Source organism: Prionailurus viverrinus, chromosome A3 (assembly GCF_022837055.1).
Source record: "Prionailurus viverrinus isolate Anna chromosome A3, UM_Priviv_1.0, whole genome shotgun sequence".
NCBI classification, from domain to species: domain Eukaryota; kingdom Metazoa; phylum Chordata; class Mammalia; order Carnivora; family Felidae; genus Prionailurus; species Prionailurus viverrinus.
In genome coordinates, this window is record NC_062563.1 from 113,721,874 (window position 1) to 113,749,432 (window position 27,559).

Here is a 27,559-nt window from a genome sequence, read left to right on the forward strand (position 1 = left end):
CACTAGAACATTACAGCTAGAAAGCTTCACTACTCATTTCTGGCCACTGGGGGGAGCTGTTGTTACACAATGTATTAGGCAAAGATAAATTAATGACCCTAAACTTTCAGGGTTTTTTTTTATTTCGCCATTCTTCCTACAAATGAGGGACATTTTTCTTAAAAGGAAGTGAATTGAAAATATATGTTTGTAAAAACAGGAATAGTATTTCCTTTTCCTACTAAATGTCTTGCCATAGAATAGCAATATTCTTTTTGATACTGAGATAGGCACATTCTTTTGGTACCTAAAAACCATTTTAAAAGCCTACCTTGATCATTTTGTTAATTTTGCCGGTGTTTTAGATTTTTTTGGCAAGACTTTACCATCCTAAAATGTTCAAACTTGAAGATAATTGAAAATACTCTTATTTAAATCATTAAAGATTTTAAGGTCTGTCTTGAAAGTTGTAATTATTGGTGTCTCTATGCTATTAAATATATTTAGTATGTATAGGGATGTCCTATCGGAAATAAAATTGTCAAGGTTTCACATCTTAACCTAGAATGTATTCTCAGTAGTTACCTTAACATTTGCTTTATCTGTTTTGTAACCAAAGACTCCACAGTATACCTAATGAATATGTTTCATTCTTTTGACAAACATAATTTTGATTTATTTTTGTTGTTAATAGACTGCTTTTCAAATTTGAGCATGTAAGCAAGCAAATACACATTTTTTTTATGATGGCTCTAAAATTTGCATCTCCGTTTTCTGCCTCAAACTAGCATTTCCCCCCCATTATAAACCCATAAAAAGATGGTCTTTTAGTTTCTCCTCTTTGACAGATTAAGTTCTCTCTGAATAGGGTATCTTTCAAAACACCAGTTAGTTTGTCATTATATTAAAATAAAGTTCTGAGATTTTGTATAGAGCGTGTATCGATTTTACACATATTCGTAACTTTAACTTGCACTAAACAATAACTAGATTAGGGAATGTGGGAATTTCTTGGAGAAATAAGATAAGTGTTTAGATGGGAATTTTTGACCTATGAAATCTTAAAATACTGTTAACTTAGATTGAGAAAGAACCTTTTGTTAGTGCTTTTGTTTCTTCTCTGAACCAGAAACTAAAATAGTGTGTCCACATTCTCTGTGGAGATTATCTGACATCTGCCACTATCATTCTCATTTCTTGCTCTAGATCCAAACTGAGCTAGTATCCATCCAACTGTGCTGGACACAGAAGAGTTAAATAAGTTCTTGCTAAGGGAAACCATTTGAAATCATGTCTGTATATACTAACCTATTTTCCCACTGCCCAAATCACTTACATTCTACTGGATTTTTTTATGTTGTGCCCATTCTACCTTTCTGGATATTTTATTTACCTATATTATATCCTTTTGAAAATAGGTTTTAGACATATTCATAGTACTTAACCATTCTGTCTTAAGTACTTTGGATGGTATTTGATTCATTAGTTTTTAACAGGGCCATTGGGTTTACTTACAAAATACATTCATCACAGGGTACCTAATGTTATATAAAATGTCTTTTTTCCCTGCTATTCTTGTTTCTCGTTGCTCACTAACATAATTATAATCATTAGAAATGTTATTTTTGTTCAGTGCTCCGTTTCCACAGTTGTATACATTAATGTATTCCTACAGTTCAAATCACTGATGGAGGCCGGTACGCATGTCAGTGTTTGAACTCACTCACCTTGGGTACTTTTAGTCACCTGTAAAAGTATGTTGGTAAAGATGCTGCATAAACACAGCTGTTGGCATGAGAACTTTCCCAGTAAATCATTTACTTCCCACTAAATGTAAATGAAGAAACCTAGGGTGGAACTAGAATAAAACTTTTTTTTAAACATGTTCCCTAAGAATTTGAGGGAAGACCTTGAAAAAAATATGGAGGTAAGTTAGTCCTGCCTTGGAAAATGTCCAGTGGCAGAGCCAGAAACAGGTAATTACAAAATATAATAAACATGAAAGTTACACCAGGGTACTAGGGTAACACAGTGTTTAGTATTGCTCCTATGACGTAGAAACATGGTAGAAGCCAGTTAATAGATGGCTCTACATCTCTTCCTAAGTAATTTGGACCTAGTTTATGTGCCTCAGTATACCAGCGTATGCAACATAGATCTGGATTCTATGTAAATCACTGACCGGAGAAGAGAATGGATTTAAGGAGAGGGCAATGATTGGAATCAGAAGCATATATTATATCCCATATAATAATACGGAGGGGGATGATTTCAATCTGAAATTTGGGGACATGTCAGGAGACAGACTTGGGAATGATCAACATCCAGTGACTTTGCATTGGGATATTCAGAATAAGGACTCTGTATTAAATCACCAAAGAGGGGGAAAGGGCATTAGATCTTTCTAGATTAGACAGAATCTCGGAATCACTTAAGGAGTATTGCATCAGGGTCACAGAAGCAAGAGGAAAACAGCAGCAGCATGGGAATCTAGGTTTAGTAGTAACAGCAGTAGTCTGTTACCCTTCATCAAGAGCATTGTGTTACCCCAGTTTCACACAAAGAATGAAGCCCAGGATGGTTGTTGAGTAGACTACCAACATCCATGTAGGTAGTAAGCAGGAGAGCTAGAATCAAACCTAGGCTCCAGAGCTCAGTAACCAACAATTCCATATACTACAGGGATTCAGTGAACCAGAGCTTAAAATACCCATTATATCTTGTGACCTTTTCAATAGAATTTTCAGAACTAAAGCCAGCTTACTGGAGTTTGAGGAAGGAAAGACATGAAAGTAAATTTAGACTGTTTCCAGAATCTTCACTAGAGGAGGAGGACAGTAAAATAACAATGTAAAATTTAATGGAATGAAGTGTGCCCTGAGAGGTTACAAAAAGCCAAGGAAATTTTCAAGTGAGTATCTTCAAGAACCCAAAAGGGTCAACTGCAGAATTCTCTGTGAATTCAAAGCAAACCTATCACTGACTGTATCTTAATGCCATTTTTTAAATGAGGCATTTACAAGACAGTGGAGAAATTTTCTTGGGGAAAGTTTTGAAAAGTACAATCAGTTCCTCAGGACAAAAAGGTTTACTCCCAGCATAGCTTCCAGCACTTAACACAGCCTTAGCCAGCACTGGCTCTAATGTCTCCTGCATTAGATTCCTACAAAATCCTTTCCCACTCAATGTACCAGTGGTACAGAAGACCAATCAGATGTCAACTACATTGGGGTGCTTGGGTGGCCCAGTGGGTTAAGCAACCAACTTCAGCTCAGGTCATGATCTCATGTTTCACGAGTTCGAGCCCCTCATCAGGCTCTGTGCTGACAGCTAGGAGCTCAGAGCCCTCTTTGGATCTGTGTCTCCCTCTCTCTCTCTGCCCCTCCCCTGCTCATGCTCAGTCTCTCTCTCTCAAAAATAAACATTTAAAAAAATTCATTTTTAAAGTCAACTACATTAGTGCAAAACTCTAAAGAAATTTGTTTCATTCTAACCTTCAATTTTCAGAAATCCCAACTGAAAGGGATAAGGGAGGGCTTTTTTGTAATCTTATTTACAATGATGCTGAGATAATAGTTTTAAATATTGCACTGCTAACAGTTACCTTCTTTCCCTGTTATTTAAGTGCTTTCCCATGGAAAAACAAAAGTAATAGCATGTCTCCCCTAGAGGCACATCTGTAACAGACTAGGGCAATGAAATGTATACCTGTATTAAAATTGAAAAGCAATGTGTGGATACAATTTTTGCCTAACAATTCACTCAGAGCACCAGGAGATGGGTGTTCTGGATTCAGAACTTGAGTGCACTAACAATTATTAAGTATGATAATCTGTATAAAATGCCCACCATGATGTACAGTACATGGTATAAACTCAGTGTTTAGCTACTATCAATACATAAGTAATTACTGCTCAGGAACACCTTAAATAGAACCAAAGGGAGAATATCTCTCGTCCCTTCCTGGTTCAAGTTTGGAATAAATGTTTCAATTCTCCTTATTACAACCTGAAAACAGCCTAAATTATTTTGATATCCTACATACAGACCTATGATGCTTCTTAATTCTAGTTTTTGTCTAATAAGAGAAATCTTTTCTAGTCTATTCAGTGTGTGTGTAGAACAGAGCAGCTTTGCAACAGCATCAAGGACAACAAAGGGATGGAGGTGAAGATCAGGAGACTCCTTGTTTTTACATTTCTATCAAATATTCCCTCTAGTTGATCACTTTCTTTTCCTAATGATAAAAAAAAAAAAACAAGGTAAACTAAGAAGGTAGGATGATGCATCTGATTTAGCATAGTTTTCCAAAATGGAATTAGCAAGAACATGCAGTCATTGCAAAGGATACGCTGCTCGAATGGATTGCTCTAAGGGAATAAATTCCCAATCCTCGTCTTCCACAAATACTCTTTCCCAAACCTAGCTGAGAAAATAACTTTTCCCACTTCACCAAAAGACAGACAAGCAAACAAAAAGTCCACAATATATCTCTGATATATTCCTCTTGTGAATTGCACCAGGTGTAAAATCCTCTGGATACCCAACACAGAGACCTTAAAATATATTGGTTAACATCTATTGAAAGCACTCCTGCCCCTTAAGTCTCTTTATATTTATTTCCCTTAAGGATCAAATTGGCCTGTCTAGGGAAATTCTGAATTCAGAGAAACCAAAAGAGTATTGGTTAGTTATGTGGATTATTTTAAATATCATCAGACTATTTTATAAAAACCAACTCTTATTACGATTCATTGGATAAAATTCATAGACAAAATGTTAAACGCTTTCTTTCAGATTTGGAGGTCATTATTCAGTAAGGTACCTAGAACCTATTTTATCAAATCATGTCCTGAAATGTTTATTCCGATCACAGTCAATGCTCATTTCATCTTACAGCAAGCAATAAACTTACTTAAACTTATGATAAAACATTTTGTACATAAACTTAAAAATGTGCAGGTGAGCAGAAAGGCTTAAAGACCATAAGCTGGTAAATGTCTTCATGTATGTCTGAGGACTTACTTCATTAATAATGCACTGTCCTAGACCAGAAGTAGCTGCCTATATCGTGTACCAGAGAAGCCTCTTTTTGAGAGTATGATCTCTACTAGCACTGGGGTGTGTAGAACAACCCCTCTGAAGGTGTTTTAGCTATAGAAAAAGAGATGGCATGTGGCACTGGAAAGAATGCTATATTTGGAATTTAAAAACCAGTTATTTCATTTTTGAATAGCTATTACATGGCTCAAAATTCAAAACATAGAAAGTTTTTCACTGAAGTCTCTGTCCCTCTGCCACACAGTCCTCCCCCTACCCACTCATAGATATCTAATTTGTTACGGGTGTGTGGATGTGTCCTCTTTCAGACATATTTTACACGTATAAAGAGAATAAATAAGCTCATGTTTTCCCTCCACTTACACACGAATGATGGCATGCAATACATCCATACATACTGTTTTTCACCTTGATTTTTCTTTAAAATTTATTTTGCAGACCTTTCTATATCAATTCATGAAGAGTTTCCTTTTTTTTTTTTTTTTAATGTCTAAATGGCATTACATTGTATGGATAGATGTAAGCGTTTTTTTGTTTAACCCGGGCTTTATTAATTGATACTAGATTATTTACAGTGGTTTCCTATCCTGAACAATAATGTTGTGATAAGCCGTGTTCACTTTGTGTTTCTCTTGTGTCCCAGTAGATCTTGAGAGGTCACAAGTAAGAGCCAGGATTCTGGATCCATACTGCTGGGGTTTGAAGCCTAGCTTCACCACTTATTAGCTGTGTGTCCTTGGGCCTGTTACTTAAGTTCTCTGTGCCTCAAGTTTCTCATTGTTGGTAAGAACTCGAGTCACTACAGATATTCGATGAATAGCCCTGTGTAAACTACCTAGAGCAATGCCTGACATACAGTAAATGCTGTTTCAGCTGCTGCTACTACTGCTAACATTATCATCATCATCATCATCTTTAGGATAAATTCCCAGACACAGAACTACTAGGTCAAAAAGAAAATACATGTTGAATTTTGACAGATGTTGCCAAAATGGTCTTCATCAAGGTTCCACAAATTTATATTCCCAACAGTGATATGTGAATGGAATGTCTACTTCCCCACACTCATGCCAAGAAAGTGTTCAAATTTTTTGAATCCGAGGAGTGAAAACTATTACTCTAGTACAGTTTTAAGTTATATTTCTTTTTAGGGAGAAGGGTAACATAGTGTGTCCTCTGGATTTCTTTTGGTGTGAATTATCTTTTCAATTCCTTTGCCCATTTTATTTGAAACCCAGAAGTTGAATTTGTCTTAATGAATCTGTAGCTCTGTGTACTGCATTCTACTTAAAAAGGCTTGACCTATCTAATAATTTAAAATATTTATCCCATAGTTTATAGTACAGTTTGATGTTTTTCCATGTAAATCTTTCATTCATTTGTAAATTATCATGGTGTAAGTTTTGAGCTGTAAATCCAAATTTATTTTAAGCTTGCTTCCCAGTGGTCTCTAGTTATTTTGCTGAATTATATTTATTTTCTGAAATGATATGAGATGACCACTTTATCATATACTTAATTATCCTACTGCTTCCTCAGTTTCTGGACTTGGTATTCTATGTCTATGAATTCATACCTTTATAATATTGTGCTTCAATGTCTGATGGAGCTAATTAGTACTCACTCATTAGTATTTTTCAGATATTACTTTGCTGTTCATGTTTGTTCCTCCCCGACCATGAACTTTAAAATCGATTTGCTAATGAAAAACAAATTGCCTCTTAGCACTTTTTAGGAATTGAAGTAAGAAATTCAAAGGTTCATTCGAAGACAACTGAAATCTTTATGATGTTTCCTTCTTACCCAAAAATTTAGTGGCTTTCCATTCATCTCAATCTTCTTTTGTGTCTCTCAGGAGCACTTTATTTTATTTTTTAACTTTTTTTTTCTTTAAGTTTATTTAAGTAATCTCTACACCCAACATGGCTCTTGAACTCACGACCCTGAGATCAAGACCCACATGCTCTTGCTACTGAGCCAGCCAGGCGCCCCCATGTATGCAATTGTAAATCTTATGGCAGCCATGTTAAGTAAAAAAAGGTAAAATTATTTTTAATTATATATTTTATTTAACCCATTATATCAAAAATGTTATCATTGCACCATGTAATCAATACTCAAAATTTCTTAAGGATGTAGTTTACCTTTTTTGTGAACTGTCTTTGAAATCTGGCATGTTTTCAACCTACAGCACATTTTAATTTGGGCTAGCCACATTTTGAGTACTCAACAGCACACTGGCTGGTGCCTACCATTTTGGATGGTCCACATCTGGCAAGTTTTTTTGTGTACTCAGTATTTGGTATATCATGAGCTGAGAAGGTGAAAATAAATGTCTTATTCCACTTATTTATTTGTGTTTTTCTCATTGAATCTCCTACACTTTTGTCCTATAAATGTTGATGTTCTATAGTTTGGTGAAAAACATCTGTCTGTAATTATATTTTCATTGTGGATTGTTCTCGTTAGCATTAAAATAGGCCTGCCTTTGTCTCTTTTTGTGCCTTTTGCCTTGAATTTTATGTGATACTATATCTATGACCAATATTTCCTCTGTTTTCATTTGCCTGATATATCTTTGTCCATTTTTTTTAACTTTTGAGTGTCTGAATCACTTATGACAAGCCTCTCATACACAGCCTAGGACTGGGTTTTTCTTTACCAGTCTGAGAATCTTTTTAATAGTTGAATTTAGCCCGTTTACAGTTATATGACAGATACATTTGAACTTATTTGAATTCTTCTTATTTTAGGATGTGTTTTCCATTTTTAGACTTTTAAAAGTTACAAGGTCTCTTTGCTTTGGTTTTTGTATTCTGGTATTTAGAAAGATTTAGAATTCTGTTCCAGTGTTTACCTTTATAACTATGCAGAATTGCCTTCACCTTCTTTATCTTTAGAAATACTAAGAAAAGTCATTGGAAACCTGGAATTAAGGCCAAAGAGGGCTTCATGGCCTTTGGGTTTCATTCTAAAGTAGTATCTAACAAGTGTACATAAAGGTTATCTGACTTTCTAGAGCAATGATTCTCAAGTGTAGTACCCAGCTAGCAGGATCAGCACCAGTATCACCTAGGTACTTGTTAGAAATGCTAGTTCTCAGGCCCTACCCCAGACCAAAAGAATCAAACTGTGTGGATGGGCCCCAGCCATGTGTTTGAACAAGACCTCCAAATAATTCTGGGAAGTGGTTCTCAGAGACGGGCACTTTTGCCCCGTAGAGAACATGTGCAAATGTCTGGGTACATTTTTAGTTGTCACAACTTAAGGGAGAGGAGGATGTGCCACTGGCATCTAGCAGTGTGACCTGCAATGCACAGCAGAGCCCCCACCCTGTCCCAACAAAAAATTATCTGGAACCAACTGTCAGTCAAGCAGAGGTTGAGAAACTCTCTTCTAGGGGAACAGAACTTTGTTAGTTATACTATTTTTTATGGATTAGGATCCAGATTCTCACTTGAAGAAAACTTAATAAGAATGCAAACAATTTTTATCTGGTAGGAAAACAACTTTTTGCACAGTAGAGAAGATAATCTAAACGTTAGCGTTGAACTGTCCAGCAGGATATTGTGTTAGTTCTCTATTACTGTGTGACAAAATACCCTAAAATTTAGTAGCTTAAAACAACACTAAGCATTTACTATTATCGTGATTTCTGTGGACTAGGAATTCATGAAGTGGCTTTAATACGTGCAGAAACAATTTTCATCTGCTCTGTAACAGTGTGGTTGGTTGGCTTGCTTTCAGGTGAGAGGTCTTCTGATACCTGTTTAGCTATATCCTTTTTTTCCCCCTCTGGTATGCCTTGGGTTTTTAACTGTTTGTAATTTTGAACTTTTATCCAAAATCTATGGGAAGTTAATGCAGGGAAGGAGCCAGGATAATGTCCAGACCAGGTGAAATCTGTCACCATCCTGGGGTTTGCACTAAGTTCAATTAGTAAAGGCTAATTGGCAAGGACTGGCAACTGCGGATCTTTTTTTGTTTTGTTTTGTCACAAGCCTGTAGCAGCCTGCTATGGTAGAGCAGATCATGTTCTTGCAAATGTTCCCTTTCTGTGTGCTCTGCTCTGTTTCTCAGAACCAAACCAGGTCCAGGAGGCTCCTGACCCGGGCTGGTACATGCATTCCTTCCCTTGTGAACAAAGGATTGAGGAGATGCACTTCAGAACTTGCCTCTGTGTTGAGAGGGTGCTTGTAGCTGCCTGTGTTTGTTTCTTTATAATCCCTCTGCTACGGGGACATCTCCCCTGAAAGCCTCTGATCAATCTCTGATGCTTTTGGCCATCTTTCCTGTTGGGCCCTCCTAGGCACTCTGCAAATGCAACTTGCTTTTTGTTGTTCTTCTCATTGTTGCTTCTAAATGATTTCCAGCAAGATTAGAATTAATCATTTCTTTTCCCACCCCCAGCTTTTTTAAACTACAAAACTGCTGAAACGCTTAAGGAATAGTACAATGAATATCCATATACCCTTTACACAGATTTAACAATTGTTAACATCTTGCCACATTCACTTTCTCTCTCTACACAAAAACTTGTTTTTCACTGAACCATTTTAAGATTTTTTTTATTAATTTTGTTTTTTTATTTTGAGATAGAGTCGGGGAGGAGCAGAGAGTATCCCACCACAGCAGAGCCCAATGTGGGGCTCGAACTCACGAACCCCGAGTTCATGAGCCAAAATCAGAAGTCAGACACTAAACCGACTGAGCCACCCAGGTGCCCCTCACTGAACCATTTTAAAGTAAATAGCAATATTGATACTTCATCCCTATGTTAGCAGGCACCTCCTAAAAATAAAGACATTCTCTTATAGAACCATGAAATCATTTTCATACTGAAGTGAATAAACTTTAAGTTATTTAACATATGGTAGTCCCCTTCCATCAGCAAAGTATATGTTCCAAGACCCCCAGCGAATGCCTGAAACCGCGGTTAACACTGAACCCCAATAAAGGCTGTTTTTTCCTACAATATACCTATGATAAAGTTTAATTTATATATTAGGCACAGTAAGAGATTAACAACTAAGAATAAAACAGAACGTAAATACTGCAGTGAAAGTTATGTGAATATCCTCTCTCTTCCAAAACACCTTAAGTTTTTATTTATTTACTTATTTATTTAGAGAGGGAGAGAGAGGGAGCATGAGTGGGGGAGGGGCAGAGAGTGAGAGAATCCCAAGCACACTCTACTATCAGCATGGAGCCCGACGCGGGGCTCAGAACCACATACCTGAGCTCATGACCTGAGCCAAAATCAGGAGTCGGAAACTTAACCGACTGAGCCACCCGGGCGCCCCTGTCTCAAAACCTCTTACAGTGCTGTACTCACCTTTCATCTTCTGATGATGTGAGATAACACAATGCCCGCCTGAGGAGAAGTGAGGTGAGTGAAGCAAGCTAGTGAGGTTGAATGTTGTGAGGCAGGGGTCACATTAGGCTACTATCGACCTATGACCTCCTGACAATTGGTCAGAAGGAGAATCACCTGCTTCAATGGTATCACCTGCAGGTAACTGAAACTCTGGAAACTGAGCTGCAGATAAAGGGGACTGCTATCGTTCCTATTTAGATTTCCCTAACTGCTGCCTGCAAAGTGTCTGCTTTAAAAGTCCCATCAAGGTTTACAACATTGCATTTGGTTGTTGCGTTTCATTTGGTTAATGTGTTTCCTTTGATCCAGAACTGCTTGGTCCCTTTTAGGTTTATTTTTGAAGTGTTCAGGCCAGCTGCCTTACAGAATGCCCCCCAGCAATGCCTTCCTTTTGCTATTTTGTATAAACTGCAAGTCACTTAGTTTCTGAATAGATGTGAATTCCAAAGTGCTTGTTAACATTTTTAAAAGAAAATAGATATTTTTGTTTGAGGTCTGAGTACCATGTAGACTCCAGCAAGCAAGTTTTGGATGCAGCTTGGAGGAAGCTATTTCCCGAGGAGTCTTAAATTCCAACTCATTTCCACTCATTACCACTTTCAGTAGTTGTAAAATACATTCTGGCTGTCAAATAAATGGTGTACTTTTTATTTTAAAAGTTAATTGTTTTTCTCTTCTCTGCCTCTATTAACACTAAATTCTTAAGGGTAGTTATGTGTTGACCTATGTTCCTCTAAACTCACATTTTACGCATATGGTTTCTTTATGTTGTCTACCTATTTTCAAACAGAGAGACAACAGCCAGTGTTAGGAAACAGACCAGAATTAACCCTCCACACACATAATGCCAGGAATAAGAATATGTGTTTCATGTTGTTTAAATCATGCAGAATTTAGTTAAACGTTGGGTTTAGAGCCTCCAAAGTACACAGTCATGAAAACATATAGTCTGGGATCCTGCAGACAATTTTAGAAAAGAAACCTGCGTAACTGCAGAGTAAGATTAACTTACTTATAAGGTCTTTACATATACTGTTCAACCTGATATTTGCATGTACTATTCAACCTGATGTTTACAATACCTCTATGAGGTCTGTTGAGGAAGGTGGGGAAATCTCTCCTTTCACAGGAGGAAACTGAGGCTCAGAGAGAGGTACCTGACTTGCCCAGGGTCTCATGACTACAACTGGCAGAAACGAGATTTAAATCTGACTGTAGATCGCATGCCAGAGACAGGCTGCACTCTCTTCATTTGACTGAATTTACCTCCTCAGTCAAAAATCAATGTGTTTAGAAATGCTAAGGTTCCTACCATCAGTAACAGGTTGACTCTCCCTTCTGCAGGAGTCCTGCCTTGCAAGTTAAACAGCAAGCCCTTTGGACCTTTGGAGAGACTGTTACCATGGACAGGGGGAGACATTATTGCTTAAGGAGGCAGCCACTAAACAAAAACTGTTCGATACCAACTAGGGCCACCCTCTGGTGAGGCCGACCTAAAACAGCATCAGTCCGATTTGTACATCCCTCTAGGAAGACTGAATTGCAGCATATAACATATTCTGTCCTGGTACCTGATACCAGTCACTGTTAAGAGTTTGGTTTTGCTTTTGCCTTTCACCTAAAAGGTGATAGTGACCATCAAATCTACAAAAGGAAGGTCTGGAGAAACCAGATATAATAGTTTATTTTGCTTCTCCATGGGTTTGCCTAATTTACTCATTTTACTGATTGTGGGAAATTGACAGATTGAAACATCAGAGTCACCAGTGGTTGTGAGTAAATAATACAATCAAAATTATAAGGTAGCTTCATTGTGGACGCAGATTCCTCTTCAGCAAAGTAAGAATAGTAGTGTGTGTGTGAGTGTATGCATGTGTATGTGTATTCATAAATACATAAATATGTTTGTTTTATTTTCTTTGTATTTGTTTTTTTATTCAAGGTACATTTGGTATCTTTGTCACAGGAAGGCTGACAATATAAAACTCTTCTTATATATGAAAACTCAAAACTAACCCAAACTCAGTGATGAGTGAAATAATTGCTTTGAGAAGAAAAAGAAGAATCCCAGTTTCTTCCTGAATTTTCTTAAAATTAAAAAAACATGTACAAGAAATGTTTCATGTAATGAAATTGCCATTTTCTGTTTTTAATTTTGTGAACATGTATTTCATTGCATTTATGAATAGGAATAGATAGTATATATACATACAGCCACACATAGGGATGGCTGCTGGCTTTCTGAGGGGCTTTGTACATGGTGAGTTCTCTTATTACACAGTTTAATCAAAGCTCCCTCAACTAATAACTTCATTTAATTTGCACATTGATTTCTCAGTCTGTTTGGCACCATTAGTTCTAGCAAATCTGGAACTGTACTTTAGGGAACCATCTTGGCTTAACGCCCACAAGCTCTCAGCTCCTGAGGGCAGAGATCGGGTGTAACTTGCCTTTGTGTATCTAGCACAGGACCTGCCCAGAGCAGGTGGTCAACTGTTTGCGGAATAGAACTGTCCTCAATTTTACCTAACAGAAAGAGAAGAAAGGCATTTCTTTGCTGAAGGGACTGCCCCTCACAGAAACAGATTCAGTCTTATGTGGTATACACACTTCAACTCCCAATGCAGAGCAGGACACCTCTGTGGGTCCAGCTTCTCTCTGGTCACGAGGCACCAGGTCATTCCCCTTGCCCACTGGCTCAATCCAATCTCTATATTTGAACATGTTGAGCTAAGTTCTCTCTCTTCTAATCATGTAAAAAACAGACCCACATCTAATTATTTAGGTCAAAGGAAGATATTTAAAATATTGATACATGAAAAGCTGAAATAAAATATTAATCAAAGGTGGTTTCTGATGATCAGATTTCTATGACTATTTAATTATGGATGGTGGTTTCTTCAGAAGAGGACAAAAGTTCCCTGTCACAACCCAAACTTTTCTTTTGTAACAAATAAAATTCTCAAAACTATTTTGACTTTTTAAAGACTGCTGGGTGTTTTTCATTTCACTAAGTGGTTTGCTTTTCTGGTGGTTTGTTTTTCTCCTAAATTTTATCCCCCAAAATTTTAATTGATTTTGTAATCACCATCCACATTTCTTATTGGCAGTCTTAACAGGAGTTTTAGGAAAGATAGCTAAACCTAGTCAGATGAGACAAGTATACTTAATTTTCCCCCATGGCAATTATAAATATCAGGAGAGTTTTCATGGCTGTCTCATAGCTTCCTTATGATGCAGAATGGGTAAGACTTATTGAATATAAATGTATGACTCGTTACATATCCTAATAGCAACTGTATGGTAAGAACAATGTAAACATCTTCTCCTTGGGTTGGTAGAACCACCACCTTCCAGGATCTGAAGAGCTTCTGTGTCCTTCTAGAAAATAAGTCCTGGTCCCCTCCAAAAAGCACAAAAGAAAAAAAAAAAGACCTCTAAATTGACTCCTCCCCCACCAAAAGTTTATAAAAATACTGAAATAATATTCTCACAACAAAATTAAAGTTGGAGTTTAGAGACGGAGTATCAAGTACATGCCGAAAAGCTTTCACTTCACTCATAGATAAATGGCTCTAGAAAAAGATAGATGAGAAAACTACCAACTACATCACCCAATCTTTGTGACACCTAACTAGAGCCCAGGGAGGAGGAAATAAATAGTTCACGGGCGAAATCCTCTGTCCCATAGTCCAATCAGGGAGATCCCATGGTGTCACCAGTCAATAAAAGTCCAAGGTATCTTTTCAGATAACTTCCTGAGTTGGAGCGTTCTTCAGAGTTTCTCATCTCGCTCCTTCCAAATGCCAATATGATTGCCTCCAGTGTCCTCGGTCTGAAGTCAGCCATCCTGCAATACAAATCAGAACCTGTTGTATGCCTGGGTTGCATTTAACAAAATAAGAATATTCCTAGAAAGCAGTTTATCAGTTACATTTGAGGGAACATCTCAGATGATCAGTACTTTGACTCTCAAGATTTAGAGGGAATTAAAAGGTCATATAGTTCCATAGCACATGAAATGTTAAATCTTACAGAGTCCAACAAGGATGCTTATGTTAATGTTCCCTAAAGGGTGCTCCACAAAACACTGGTCTGTTAAATGCTTCTTCTCAAGGCTTCCCTCTTAGAAATCCACAATGTAAATTTGCATAAGGGCACTGAGAAAACTTGTAAGGGAAAAAGATATATATCTATATAGGTATATATAGAGAGAGATATATAGAGAGAGGAAAAAGATATAAACATATTAAACTTTGTTTAGTCCAGCAATCCCTAGCCCTTATATATTTGTTAATTAGATCTAATTTAGCAGAAGGTAATGGAAAACAAAGAAGCATTATAAAGAAAATATACATGTTCTTACTGCCAGGAGAATAATTATGATCTGCCATCTTGTCCCTGCGATCCAGGGGCTCAATGATCATTGGTGAAATGATATCCATGGTCACAAAAAAATATTCACACCCTTGTATTTTAAAATGAGGGTGAATCCTGCAACTCAGCCAAAGGAAATATGCACATCACAAACAAAACTGTCTTTTCTGTCAGTGGGCCTTTTTACTCTTGGGGCTTATAAACATCATCTGATTCTAAATAATAAATGTGTAGATCATTTCTCTGAATCCCATTCATTACCTTGCCAGGCAGAAAAAAATCCTAAGTATGAAATGCCTTTGTCTACATACTCAACGGTGGCATAATTTTGTCACCTTTTTTTTCCCTTTTTCCTTTTTTCCCTAAACAAGGGTAAATGTCTTTTCATTAGTTACTGATTTGGATGAGAAGGAGCCTGTATGCCATATGCATTTTATTTATATATGAACGTACTGTCTTCTTCAACTAGCACACATGAAATTCAGGGGCGCCTGGGTGGCGCAGTCGGTTAAGCGCCGACTTCAGCCAGGTCACAATCTCGCGGTCCGTGAGTTTGAGCCCCGCGTCAGGCTCTGGGCTGATGGCTCAGAGCCTGGAGCCTGTTTCCGATTCTGTGTCTCCCTCTCTCACTGCCCCTCCCCCGTTCATGCTCTGTCTCTCTCTGTCCCAAAAATAAATAAACGTTGAAAAAAAAAATTAAAAAAAAAAAAAAAAAAAAAAGAAATTCAATACTAGTAGTCAGTGACCTGTCTCTATGACTTACACGTGAGAAAATTGAAGGGGTAAGACAAACCCTGAATGTAAACGTTCAATTTTCAAAGAATAAAATTAAATTCAAAAAAAATGCAGATCTTTGTCTCTATTTGCTTATACAGGCTGAAGATCCAGAACTCTTATTCATGTAAGTAATTGTCCTACATATAACAGGTTGTGAATTTCTCGTAAGCCAGGAGCAAGGTTGAGGTAACTTGAACAGCGCTAGGTGAACAGAAGTGAGCTCATGGCTACTTTCACCATTATTAAGCAAAAGCAGGTACTCCTCTGAATTCAGAGATGGTCCATGAGGTGAGCACCATCTAGAAAGTTCTAGGTAGGCATCCCATGACCCTACCCATTGAAGCTCTTGTTTTTCCTGAGATTTCAATTATAGCCACAGCACTCATGGAAGTAGCCTCCACAGGCTGGGGTGGTAATGGGGTGACTAGCACAATTTCCAGGCTTCATCCAAAAAATCTTGCACAACGACTCCTGGCTTTTTGGGGGTCATAGATCCCCTTGAGAATCTGCTCAATGCTGTGGACCTTTCCCCAGAAATGAGCATATGTCCATATATAATTTCACATAAAATGTAATACATTTTTGTAAACTCCTTGAGGCCCTTCTTTAGACCCCAAGTGAAGACCCTTCCCCCAGGATATCTTCCTCTGTCCTGGTATCAGGAATTTTTTCTTATTCACCTTTATATTCCCACCTTGAACTATGCTAGGCCAGTTGAAGAAATGGAAGGATAGGACTGAAAGATTTGCCAAGATGATCAATGAAGAAATGTTAAAAATACAGTTCGTATCGCAAACCTATTGAGACAGAAAGTAAATTAGTTGGTTGCCTAGGGCCAGAATGAGATAGGGGAGACGAGCAGTGACTGCTAATGGATACACTTGGGAATAACATAAATGTTCTGTAATTAGACTGCAGTGACGGTTGCGCATCTCTGTGACTACTAAAAACCACTGAATTATATACTTCAAATGAGTATGTTTTATAGTACATAAATTAGGTCTCAACACAGCTGTTTTTAAAAGTTGGTGTTATAAAGAAAGGAAAAGAAATGGCTCAGCAGGAATTACAAGAAACTGCATAAGACTGAAAATAATATGTGGCCTCCTTATTAATTGTCTTCAATGAGGAAGGAACTAGAGGAATTTTGGTTAAAGGTCACTGGAGATTTTCTCATCGGGGGAACTATGGAGACAGTGTGTTTAGGTCTCCTAAAGAGTGGAATGTAGAGGACCACCCATAAGAATAAAGAATACTGGCTCGATCCAATAGGATCTCTGCCTAACCCAATAATTCTGTTTATGAGAATGATTCCGTAGAGAAGCAATGGCTGCCCTCCATGGCACAGCTTGAAAGGTTAAGAATATGACACCAATTTCCCCAAATTTTTTTCTGAATACACTATGGACTGTTGACTAATAAATTTATCTAAGTCTATCTTGAATCAATTTATATTTTCAGCTTATTCTAACAAATTCCATATGCTTCCCAATCTGCTTCGGATGATGTGAGTATAATTTCTGCATGGAGCTAGAGCCTGGCTTACAGAACCTTGAGTCTGCCATGTCTCTGATTCTCACCACCCCCTTCTCCATAGTGCTGTCAAATGCCTTTTTTTTTTTTTTTTTTTTTTTAGTGAGGGCAAGAGTTTCCAACTCTTCTTCTCTTTCTGCAGGTTTTTTGTTTCCACTGTCCCCCTCCCCCAAGTTTGGGCCCTGATTCTAGCTTGGAAAACTAAGCTGATTGGTAAAGAGTACTGGTCTATTGGATACACACAGTAAGTTATGGGTACCTAGGACATCATTTTAGGACACAGAAATGGCAGACTTCACTTAGTTTTAGAACCCATCTGGTTCCATTTTGTTTTAAGTTTATTTATCTGGAGAGAGAGAGACAGAGAGAGCACAAGTGCGTGAGGGAAAGAGAGAAGGAGGGACAGAATCCCAAGCAGGCCCTGAACCATCAACACAGAGTCCGATGTGGGGCTCAAACCCACAAACCATGAGATCATAACCTGAACCGAGATCAAGAGTCAAATGCTTAACCAACTGCACCACCCAGGTGCTCACCATCTGGTTTAATTTTATACATGATGAAACAAGTGCAAAGAGAAGAAATAATATGCCCATGATCATGTACCTAGCCAACAGCAAGACAAAAAGTGATATGTGTTAATGCCCAACCATTCAGCCCCCAAAACTATAGGCTGCCTCCCAGGCTCGCTATGATGCTCATGTCGGCCCCTTTCAGCCTCCCTCTAGTGATTTCATTTGTGGTTTGACCCAGCACTGACCTCACCATCCTGTCTGGTCTCACCAGCATCTGCTTCATCCTGGTCAGGCTCAAACTCAGTGGCCCGATCAACAACATCCACACCCGCCTGCACCCTGGGCTTCTCATTTTCCCACTTGGCAAAACCTTTGTCCTTTGCTGCTTTGTCATGGAACTTGGATTTCATTTTGGGGAAGGTGTGGGACCCCGAGTCCCCCCAGCCAGCTTCTGACCATACGGGTTCGGTCTGGGTGGCCTGGCTGGTGGTGGCACGCTGCAGCCTCACAGAGATCTTGCGAGAAGAGCCTGTGACCAATGTGATGGCTCTGCTGTCCAGGTCTCGGTGTCCTGCAGTGACGCCAGGGAACTCGAACACTTCATCCTGCACTGGAAGGGGGAAGACTGTCGTGATTATGTGACATCTGATCGCTTCACAACAAACAACAGGAGTCCGGCGGGCAAGGCCCTAGAGGGACGGACCAGAGGCAGACCCAAGCTGGCTGCAGGTGAGTTGCAGAGAAGTGAGACCTGAAAGCAGAGAGAAGCAAGCGGGAGTCAAGGCTGCCGCCATGCCTCTCACCTGAAGTTGGACTTGGTGTTTATAATGACTCCGACCAGGTTCAGATCCAGGACCCAGTGGAGGTCTAGGTGTGGGAAGGCAAGCCGAAAGAAAGAAAGTAGAAAAGAAAAGTAAGAAAGTAGAGGACATTACCTGGGGGCAATGAGGGACTTCCAGGCAGCGACCCATGACTGCTGCCCAAGGAGGGTGCCCGGGCAAATCTCCTGCAGGCCAGAACCAGGAGGTCTTTGCACTGTTTGTGACAATTGGCTCCACAGTCTGAAAAATCCCAAAATATCACAGACGATTAGTGTGAATCATGTGTACCTGGGGCTGACTGGGCTTCCAGGGTGGCATCTGAGCCAGGGCCGTGTCCTCCCCATGCTCCTTCCCGTGTTGACTCAGAGTCCAGCTCAGGCCCACGAGGTCTGTTCAGGGGCTAGAAAAGGGCCAGCGGGACTCACTAGCCTTTCTGGGGTTCCTCTCACATTTGCTCAACTTCTTCCACTACACGATTCATTGAGGCGCTGGGGAGCAAACAAGTAGGGGCGAGGCAGAGTTGCCTTTGCTTGAAACTAAATGCCAATTCCACGGGACTAGGGCTCTCCCAGGCCAAGATGGATTTTCCACCAAGAGGCTCCCTGAGCCAGAATGAGGGAAAGAAACCCCAGCGTCTAGTGTCTCCCAGGACCAACAGCTGCCTCTGATCATTTACAGCGAGATGGCCCTTCATTCAGTATTAGCCTACACGTTTTTATTCTTCTTCATTCCTCCAGATCTTTTCCAGAACAACTGATTTTCTTAAGTTTACCTATTTATTTTGAGAGAGAGAGAGAGAGAGAGAGAGAACCCCAAGCAGACTACACACGGTCAGCACAGAGCCAAATGTTGGGCTCAACCATCACAGTGAGATCATGACCTGAGCCAAAATCAAGAGTCAGACACTTGACTGAGTCACCCAGGTGCCTCTTGAGAACAAATGATCTTATCTCCTCCTTCTTTTCTCTGCATAGAAACAGAAAACAAGGTGGGCTTATGTCTAATAACATTTTCCAGACTTGACTGTGGCTTTGAAATGGCAGCAGACTCTGTGAAATCTCCCATTAGAATGCTTTAGTTAAGAAAGTAGAATAAGGGCACCTGGATGGCTCAGTCAGTTAAGCGCCTGACTCTTGATTTCAGCTCAGGTCATGATCTCATGTTACCTCAGATCAAGCCCCACATCAGGCCCTGTGCTGACAGCGTGGAGCCTGCTTGGGATTCTTCTCTCTCTGTCTCTCTCAAAACTAAACAAATAAACATTTTAAAAATATTTTTTAAAAGAGTAGAATATTAATTGCTACTTGGGGCAGAAAATTTGGGCTGCTTTGGAAGAGAGCAACATAATTATTTCCTATAGAGGGTCCTACATTTCCCTTAGAATCACTGAACAAATATGATTATTTTCAAGAGTATAGTTCTCTTGGGGCACCTGGGTGGCTTAGCCAGGTAAGCGACTTCAGCTCAGGTCATGATCTCACAGTTCGTGGGTTCCAGTCCCGCATTGGGCTCTGTGCTGACAGCTCAGAGCCTGGAGCCTGTTTCAGATGCTGTGTCTCCCTCTCTCTCTGCCCCTCCCCCATTCATACTCTGTCTCTGTCTCAAAAATAAATAAACATTAAAAAATTTTTTAATAAATAAAGAGTATATTTCTCTCTCACTATCAAAGAGGAACTTTCTAATTCTTTCCAATACTCACTTCTCCCCCAAATGGTCTTATTTCAAATGATCCTTTAATGACATCATGGAAAGACCAAATTATAATGACAGGTTCAGTCTATTTCAATTAATCTTTTCACTTTATGTGCCTTTAAGAGAAAATACCAGGGGTGCCTGGGTGGCTCAGTTGGGTAAGCGTCCAACTTCAGCTCAGGTCATAATCTCACTCTCTGGGTTGGAGCCCCTGTGCCGACAGCTCAGAGCCTGGAGGCTGCTTTGGATTCTGTGTCTCCCTCCCTCTCTGCCCCTTCCCCGCTGGCACTCTGTGTGTCTCTCTCTCTCAACAGTAAAATAAAAACATAAGAAAAATTTTTTTAAACAAGAAGAGAAAATACCATGTGCACAAAGATGATCCAAGGGTTTAATTGATTTTAATCTTCATAAAATTGTGTGTATATGGTTGTGTGTGTGTGGGGGGGGTCTTTAGGGGATAGGGTCAGAAACCAGAATAAAACTATGGCTGGGCAGTAAGATATTGCAGTAGCTTACTGCTTGTAAGTAGAAATCCAAGTTACACTAAGACAACTGATACCAAGAACTAAAGGGAAGGTTTTTGAGACTGGCTCCCATTGAGGTTCAGGGAAGCTCTCTGTTCACGCAAAATAAGGGCCAAATCCTAAGAGATAGCTACAGGGGAAAAAAGGCATTCTAAGGGAATAGTGTTAATCTAAAGCCATTCTGTGACTAAGATGTTTCCTTTTGCAGTTATATCTTCCAAGAGCATTATCAGATTCTTAAAACCATCAGTACAAATAGTCTGCATAAATTATCCAGCAATTTCTGAAATTAAACACCAAGAATGTGTAATGATCATATGTACAAAGAGCAACATATTCCTAAGTGCCTATTAAAATGCATGCGTATTGCATTCATCAAGTATATATTTATTTGTTTATAAATTCCTATTGAATGGGGCACTTTATGAACAAATTCATTGAAAAGGGACAAAAATAATTTTTTTAAGGCTTCTCTTTTCTCATCAGCATCTGTGATTTAGTGACAAAGGAACAGCTTAGATGTGAGAGTAGAAAGAAAGGCATCTGTATTACGGGAATGAGTGTGGGCTCTATTCCCATGAAGGATGCAGTTCCTTTATACGGTATTTTAGTTACACTCAGCCCACTTCAGAAATTCCACCTTAACTGTGTGCTTCACAAGACATCTTGGAGATGGGGCCACAGGTGTGGGTTGATAGGGGTGGTTTGCTTGCTCTTGCAACAAACTATAAAATTCCAGTCTGGGATCTCCAAAACTCCATGGATCCCCCCCCTCCTTCGCCCCCCCGCAAAAAACATTAACTCTTCAACTGCCAGTGGCCAAAGACCCAAGTTCTCCATGACACCAAGAGTTTCTGTGGTTTCATCAGTCAAATTTGATTCCTGCCCCAATTATCACATTAAAAAATGTTAGTAACATTACATTTATTTACCTTTGCATTTGTATCCTTGCTTGATTATGCCCCAGAGCTGTAACAAAAAACAAAAGAATGTCAGAGAATCTGAATTAAAATCGGTGGGGTGGGGGTGGGGAGGTGGGAAAGAAGACCAGAAGAAGGAAGTCCTGGGAGGCATGATGTTCGGTGGCGCACAAACAGGATGTAGCAGATCCTGACACCCTTCCTGTCAGATAGAAGAACCAGCTCCTAGCTCACTCCAGCTGGGGGCTGGGGCGATAACAGTTTTGCTTCCCTTTTCTTTCTGAAAGCCAAATGGGAGCTGGGATGGGAAACTGGTGTTGGTACAATTATTGGACTTTGGTATAATGCGCTCTCAGCAAAATTCCACGGGGAGGCTGTCACTGTGTCTGGAAGCCCCCAGCTCCCCCTGCCTTCTTTTTCATCGCAGTAGCTCCTCTTGGCACGCCCCCTGGGAAATTAAGCAACCTACGCAGTGCGTATCCCACTAAAGCATTTGCACTGTGCAAGGTTCTTTTCCAAGTAGCATTGGTACCTTAAAAGAATACAGAAAAGGAAAAGATCTATTTGCTCGTGTATTCATTCTCGGCCTGCTCAGTGTTTGGTCTGTGCCAAGGCTGTGGGAGATACAGAATAACGTTCAGATTCTGCCAATCAAGTAGGAAGGAGGATGTAGGAAGTGACAAGTGTCTCAGGAGAGATGTGAGGGCCTCCAGGAGGGGTGGTCACCCAGGTCATTCAGGGGATCATCCTGGTGGTGGTGTGTCCACCCCCCTGATACACCACATTCTTTCCGGTGCCTCCCACGGCATCGGACGTGCGGCCGAGGGACACAGGAGCATCAGTATTGTTTCGCTCAATTCAGCAGGTTTCGCTCAAGCTGGAAAAACTCCACTTTTAACCTTGTAGTGGTTAGGTTAGGTGACTGATACCTATTTAATAAAATGATTTTGAAAGAAACAGGGCCAGTGGCTTACTGGCGCTGATGAGGGCATCACTTACAGGTATTATAGGGGAACAATGCCCTGAGTGTGGACATCATGTCACCTATGAGAAGAATAGATAGCTGCCAATGTGCAGTGACTCAGGGCATCAGGAAGACTGATTCTCACCCCCTTTCTGAGAAGGAGATTCCACCAGTGGAGAGCGATTTCTTTGAGTCTTAAAAGTTATTGGGTCCTTCAGAATATATTATTAAGATTCAAATGTGCCCTGGGATAGGAAGGATTATTAAGACAACTAACTGGAAGCAAGGCCTCAGGTGCCTGGGATGATTGGAAGAGGAATCCCTACAGAGCAGTCCATACAGAAAACGGAAGTGGTGTCAGGACTATGACATCATGTCAGAAATACAGGGATCTTAAAGATAATCTAGTTTGCGTCTCTTCTATAAAAGGTGACTGGGATGATCCAGAAAATTTAAATAATTTGCAAGGTCCCAGACAAGGAGACTTTGCAGTGATAAGAAATTTTTCCTCCCCAAGACCATGGTGATGGTAATAATAATAATCCTAACAGCTACCATTTATGGAACTTTTGCTGTGCAAAAGACACAGTTTTAAGCTTTTTATATGTATTAACTCATGTAACATTATACATATATAGACTGGGCCTAGCGAGAGGTGAAGTCACCTGGCAAGGTCTTGTCCCTAATAAGTAGAGAAAGAAGACTGTGTCACGTGAGGGAAAGGCAGGAAGCCAGTGCTCCTGGGAGTTTTGTGTGTGAGCAAAAGCCACTGATCTAGGACAAGAAAGGGTAAGATTTAAGAAGAAGCATTCTAATATCCAGGTATGGCACATTATTAGCATAGCTGCAGGAACTGCTGGAAAAAATAAAGTGAAGCATGAGTCCTATCAGGAGGGCAAATCAGGGCATCACTTGCTAATGCTTTCTTAATAACTAGCAGACAACACAAGGCAGGAAGAGGCTCTGGGTCAGGTGCCAGACAAGGACAGGAGACAGTGACCTCATGTAGATGGGCGTAGAGCAATATTTCCCACAGTCCTTTGATTTCGGACCTTAGGTTGCCGTAAGATTTGGAGAGACTATGGAACCAGTGGAACATGATGGCTGAATGAAGCTAACAAAACTGAGCTCTGGCATCTGGACAAAAGAGTAATAGGCATGCTGGCTGCAGGGCCATCTTGTCCTAGAGGATCACATTTTCATCTTCTACAACTTGGGTATCAACTAGACTTTCAGAGCCCATGAGTCTTTGTTCAATACCAAGGCCAAAGCTGCCTTTAGATGACAAAGAATTATCAAATGTGGGGAAAAGAAGTGAACCAGCTTCCTTTGTGCAGTGGCATAGGCAGAGCCCAGGATTCAGAGTCAAAACACCGGTGTTTGAATCCTGGCTCTGGTAATTACTGGCTGTGTGATCCTGGGAAAGTGGACTTATCCTCTCTGGACCTCTCTGTCTTGATAGGCAAATGGGGAGAATAAAATGTCCTTGTCATGAACTAGTTAAGAGGATCAATTATACTAACGTCTATGGAAGTACTTCATTACTGTCAAGTGCCAAATAAACGTTACTTATTATTACAACCATCTTCCTTCCAAAAAGATTTTTTTTTTTTTACTTTTTGAGTTATGAATTATTGAGCCATGCCATGATGGATGTCTGGTGACTGCTACCACATGAAACGAGAACTGGGAGGAACTGGTGAAGATAAATACTCCCCTTAATTGCACCTGCTACGAGTATTAGTGACGAATGCCAAGGCTCATTGGGCAGAACCTTTCCCTGGCAGGGATTAACAGACAAACTGCTCTCTTGAGTTAACAAGCCTCTCCATCCTCCCCTGATGCCAGCCCTACAATCCTAGAAAGAACATAGTGAAACCTGCAGATATTGCTTTTGTTTTAAACTTAAGTTTTTAATTTCAGGGAGCCATCATACTTTACTTCTGATCTAAAGCACACAATGGATTCTGTTGGTGTATTATTTTCCGACACTCTCAGGATGCTGTACAAATAACTACACACAAGAGAAATAATGGAAAACAGACTTACAAATCCTGCACAGTGTTCACAGAAGGTTGGCTTGAGATAGGTCATCTCCTGAAAATTATGGACAAATCCTGGTCCCATTTTACAGTGTAATTGGGACTTAGCTCGCAGGAAGTAAGCCATCATTTCATCTTTACTAATTAGACCATCCCTGTAAAGAGAATCAAAAAAGGGAGCGATCTTTGAAGACCACATTGCTAAGTGGCTGACACACTTTAATCACCCAACCTCCCAAACCTTTGTGGCCAAAAGCAGGTGGGCAGTGTTTACTTTTCTGTTCTATTTGAAAGGAGAGGACCTCGAAAGACAGCATTCAGTGCCAGAGGCTTTCAGAGTAAGAATATGTGTGTGTGTGTGTGTGTGTGTGTGTGTCCTGTGCGTCGTATCACAGAAAGTCTCCTTCTTTACCAAATAGTAGCTTCAGAAGGACATCTCTTTTCTAGCCCTAACCTAACAACAGGGTGTGCAAGAATCAGGCTGCTGGAGAAAGGCAGAAAACTGTAATGACTGGGCCCACCAGTCTCAAATTCATTCAGCCTGCTGTCATCCAGGCCACTGCCAGTGGTGGTAATCTTTCATTCCAGTCTTATTGACTTACAGACCATTTACCAGAGGGATTCTTCCATATCTTCACAGTCAGTGGCACCCACCCACACATAATCAGACTTCTTGTTTACCAAGATCAAATCCACCTGATAAGAGGTGATCTTCATGCTGCCTTCTCACCACACCAGCACACGCTGGAGACCACACCCTTCTGTGCCAATTCAGAATTCCTTTGTATCTCATCTGTCCTCTCTTGGGTCCTCCTGGTCTGAGGAAGTCATGCTCCCATCCCCCACTCTCCAGCCTCCCAAGACACAGCTCCTTCTGGGTTCTGCTCAGTCTCTTCACCCACTCCTTCCTCTGTGTACAAACACACTCGTGACTTCCTCTCTTGGAAAACGACTTTCCTCAACCTCGCTTCCCACTCCAGCACCTATCATTCCCTTTCCCTTTCTTCCTCCCAAGCTTTTCAAAAAGAATGTTCATTACAGGTTTTTCTTTTTTTTTTTTCTCATTTCCTTTGATTACTCCTCACTCCATATAACCAGGCTTCTGACCCTACCTCTCTGTTGAAACTGTCACAAGGACATCCTCAGTGGCCTTTTCTCACTCCTTGATGTTGCTGACCTCCTGGCTGCACATGACTTGGGGACAGGGTTTTTCCTTTTGTGACACTCTCTCTTCCATGTGACCCTGTGATTCTACGTAGCCAGTTTCTCTCCTTCCTCCCATGCTTCCCCTGCGGGATCTACTTCTTTCTTTCAGCTGCATGTAGGGAGAAGAGCCCCTGAAGCTACATTCCTCAGGGCCCAAGCTCATCTTCCTTTAAACTTTGAATTTGCTCCCACACCCCGGACTCCAGCTCACAAGGCTGGGCTGAAGACCTAGCAATCTATGTCTCCAAAACTGTTCTCCTGAATCTTGGTACCACATTTAGAGCTTGCTAGAATCTCTTTCTTCCTGGATGGTCTACTGGCCTCGCAAAATCAACATATCTAAAGAAGAAATCATATACAGTATGAATATTTCAAACCTGCATTTTTAGGGAAAATTTTTTTTATATCTTTATATTTATATACAAAGATATTTTATATCTTTGTATTGTATTTATATCTTTGCTGGCACAGTGTAAGGTCCATCTAAAGAATCAGCTGAAAAAACAAAAAGAAATGAAGAGTAGGAAGTGATTTTAAATTCATGCCCTACTGAATTTAGGTTACACATCACTGACAGAAACATACTAAGGGAGGTGGGCAGTTAGCAGGTAACTTAAATTTCATTTTGTAAAAGATGTTTATTTCTAATAATTTAACTTATTTTAAAGGATTCCTTGTTCTAGAAATACAATGAAGATGAATTAAAGTTTTAAGATGTTTATGATACAGTACCAAGGAAAGCCTTAGTGTACTGAATTACCTACAGATTTAATTAAAAAAAAAATTTCACACACAAACAAAATTATTATAGAATTTTAAAGTGATATAATTTGGACATTCCACCAGTATAAAATCTAGCATCTCATTATAGATGATTTTTAAACTAAGAACTAATCTCACATAATTAAAAATGAAGCAATTGGGGAGCCTGGGTGACTCAGTCAGTTGGGCAGCTGACTTCGGCTCAGGTCATGATCTCACAGCTCATGAGTTCGAGCCCCGCATCTGGCTCTGTGCTGACAACTCAGAGCCTGGTGCTTGCTTCAGATTCTGTGTCTCCCTCTCTCTCTGCTCATCCCCTGCTTGCTCTCTCTTTCTCTCTGTCAAAAATAAATAAACATTAAAATTTTTTTTTTAAATGAAGCAATCAAATTACTAATGTCAGTGTTTCTCTGCAATATATATTTCATATCATTATTTTCCAGTGAGCTGGATATTAGCTTCCAAAGTCATCTACTTTTCCAGGAATCATTTGAAGCTCAATAGAAATACATTTTTACTTCATTGACCAAAATAACTTTTGAGCTAGTGGAGAGAAAAACAAAGCAAGGACCCTTCTTGGCTATCTGCAGACATCACCTGCTCTTCTGAAAGCTGTAAGTAATTTAAAATAATTTTCCTTCCTTAGTTTTAGTATTGCCCTCAGGTCCATTGATGTTGAGGACTCTACCAGCCAAGATGTAACTATATTTCTCCTCCATTTTTTCTTGATGGAGGTTTTGGGGTTGATGAAATAGCTAAGTAGAAGTAATATGGAGAGTTGGGCTCATTTGCAAATGGGCACTTACACTCAACACTGATGATGTAGCCTGCCCTATAATCTCATCCAGCCAGTCAGGTGTGAACACCAAGAAAAAAATCAGTGAAACATTACACTTGTTTCATCAACACACTAGGATTGAAGCTGTCAAGATGCAAATTAAAGGTATCTCTGGGGTACCTGTGTGGCTCAATCAGTTAGCTTCTGGCTGTTCATGTCAGTTCAGGTCAC

General features: G+C 39.9%; 1 protein-coding gene across 7 annotated transcripts in view; it reads right to left on the reverse strand.

Moving 5' to 3' along the window:
• Positions 1 to 12,535: 12,535 nt before the first annotated feature.
• Positions 12,536 to 27,559, reverse strand: part of RASGRP3 (RAS guanyl releasing protein 3) — a 104,539-nt gene continuing 89,515 nt past the window's right edge. For all 7 annotated transcript variants that reach the window (XM_047852943.1, XM_047852939.1, XM_047852940.1 and 4 more), the window contains 5 exons: positions 24,590 to 24,737; positions 21,589 to 21,625; positions 18,555 to 18,680; positions 17,865 to 18,229; positions 12,536 to 14,267 (listed from right to left, as the gene is read on the reverse strand). In XM_047852943.1, coding sequence (XP_047708899.1) covers positions 14,259 to 14,267; positions 17,865 to 18,229; positions 18,555 to 18,680; positions 21,589 to 21,625; positions 24,590 to 24,737 — 685 coding nt within the window. In that variant the 3' untranslated portion in view covers positions 12,536 to 14,258. The remainder of the gene's footprint in view (positions 14,268 to 17,864; positions 18,230 to 18,554; positions 18,681 to 21,588; positions 21,626 to 24,589; positions 24,738 to 27,559) is intronic.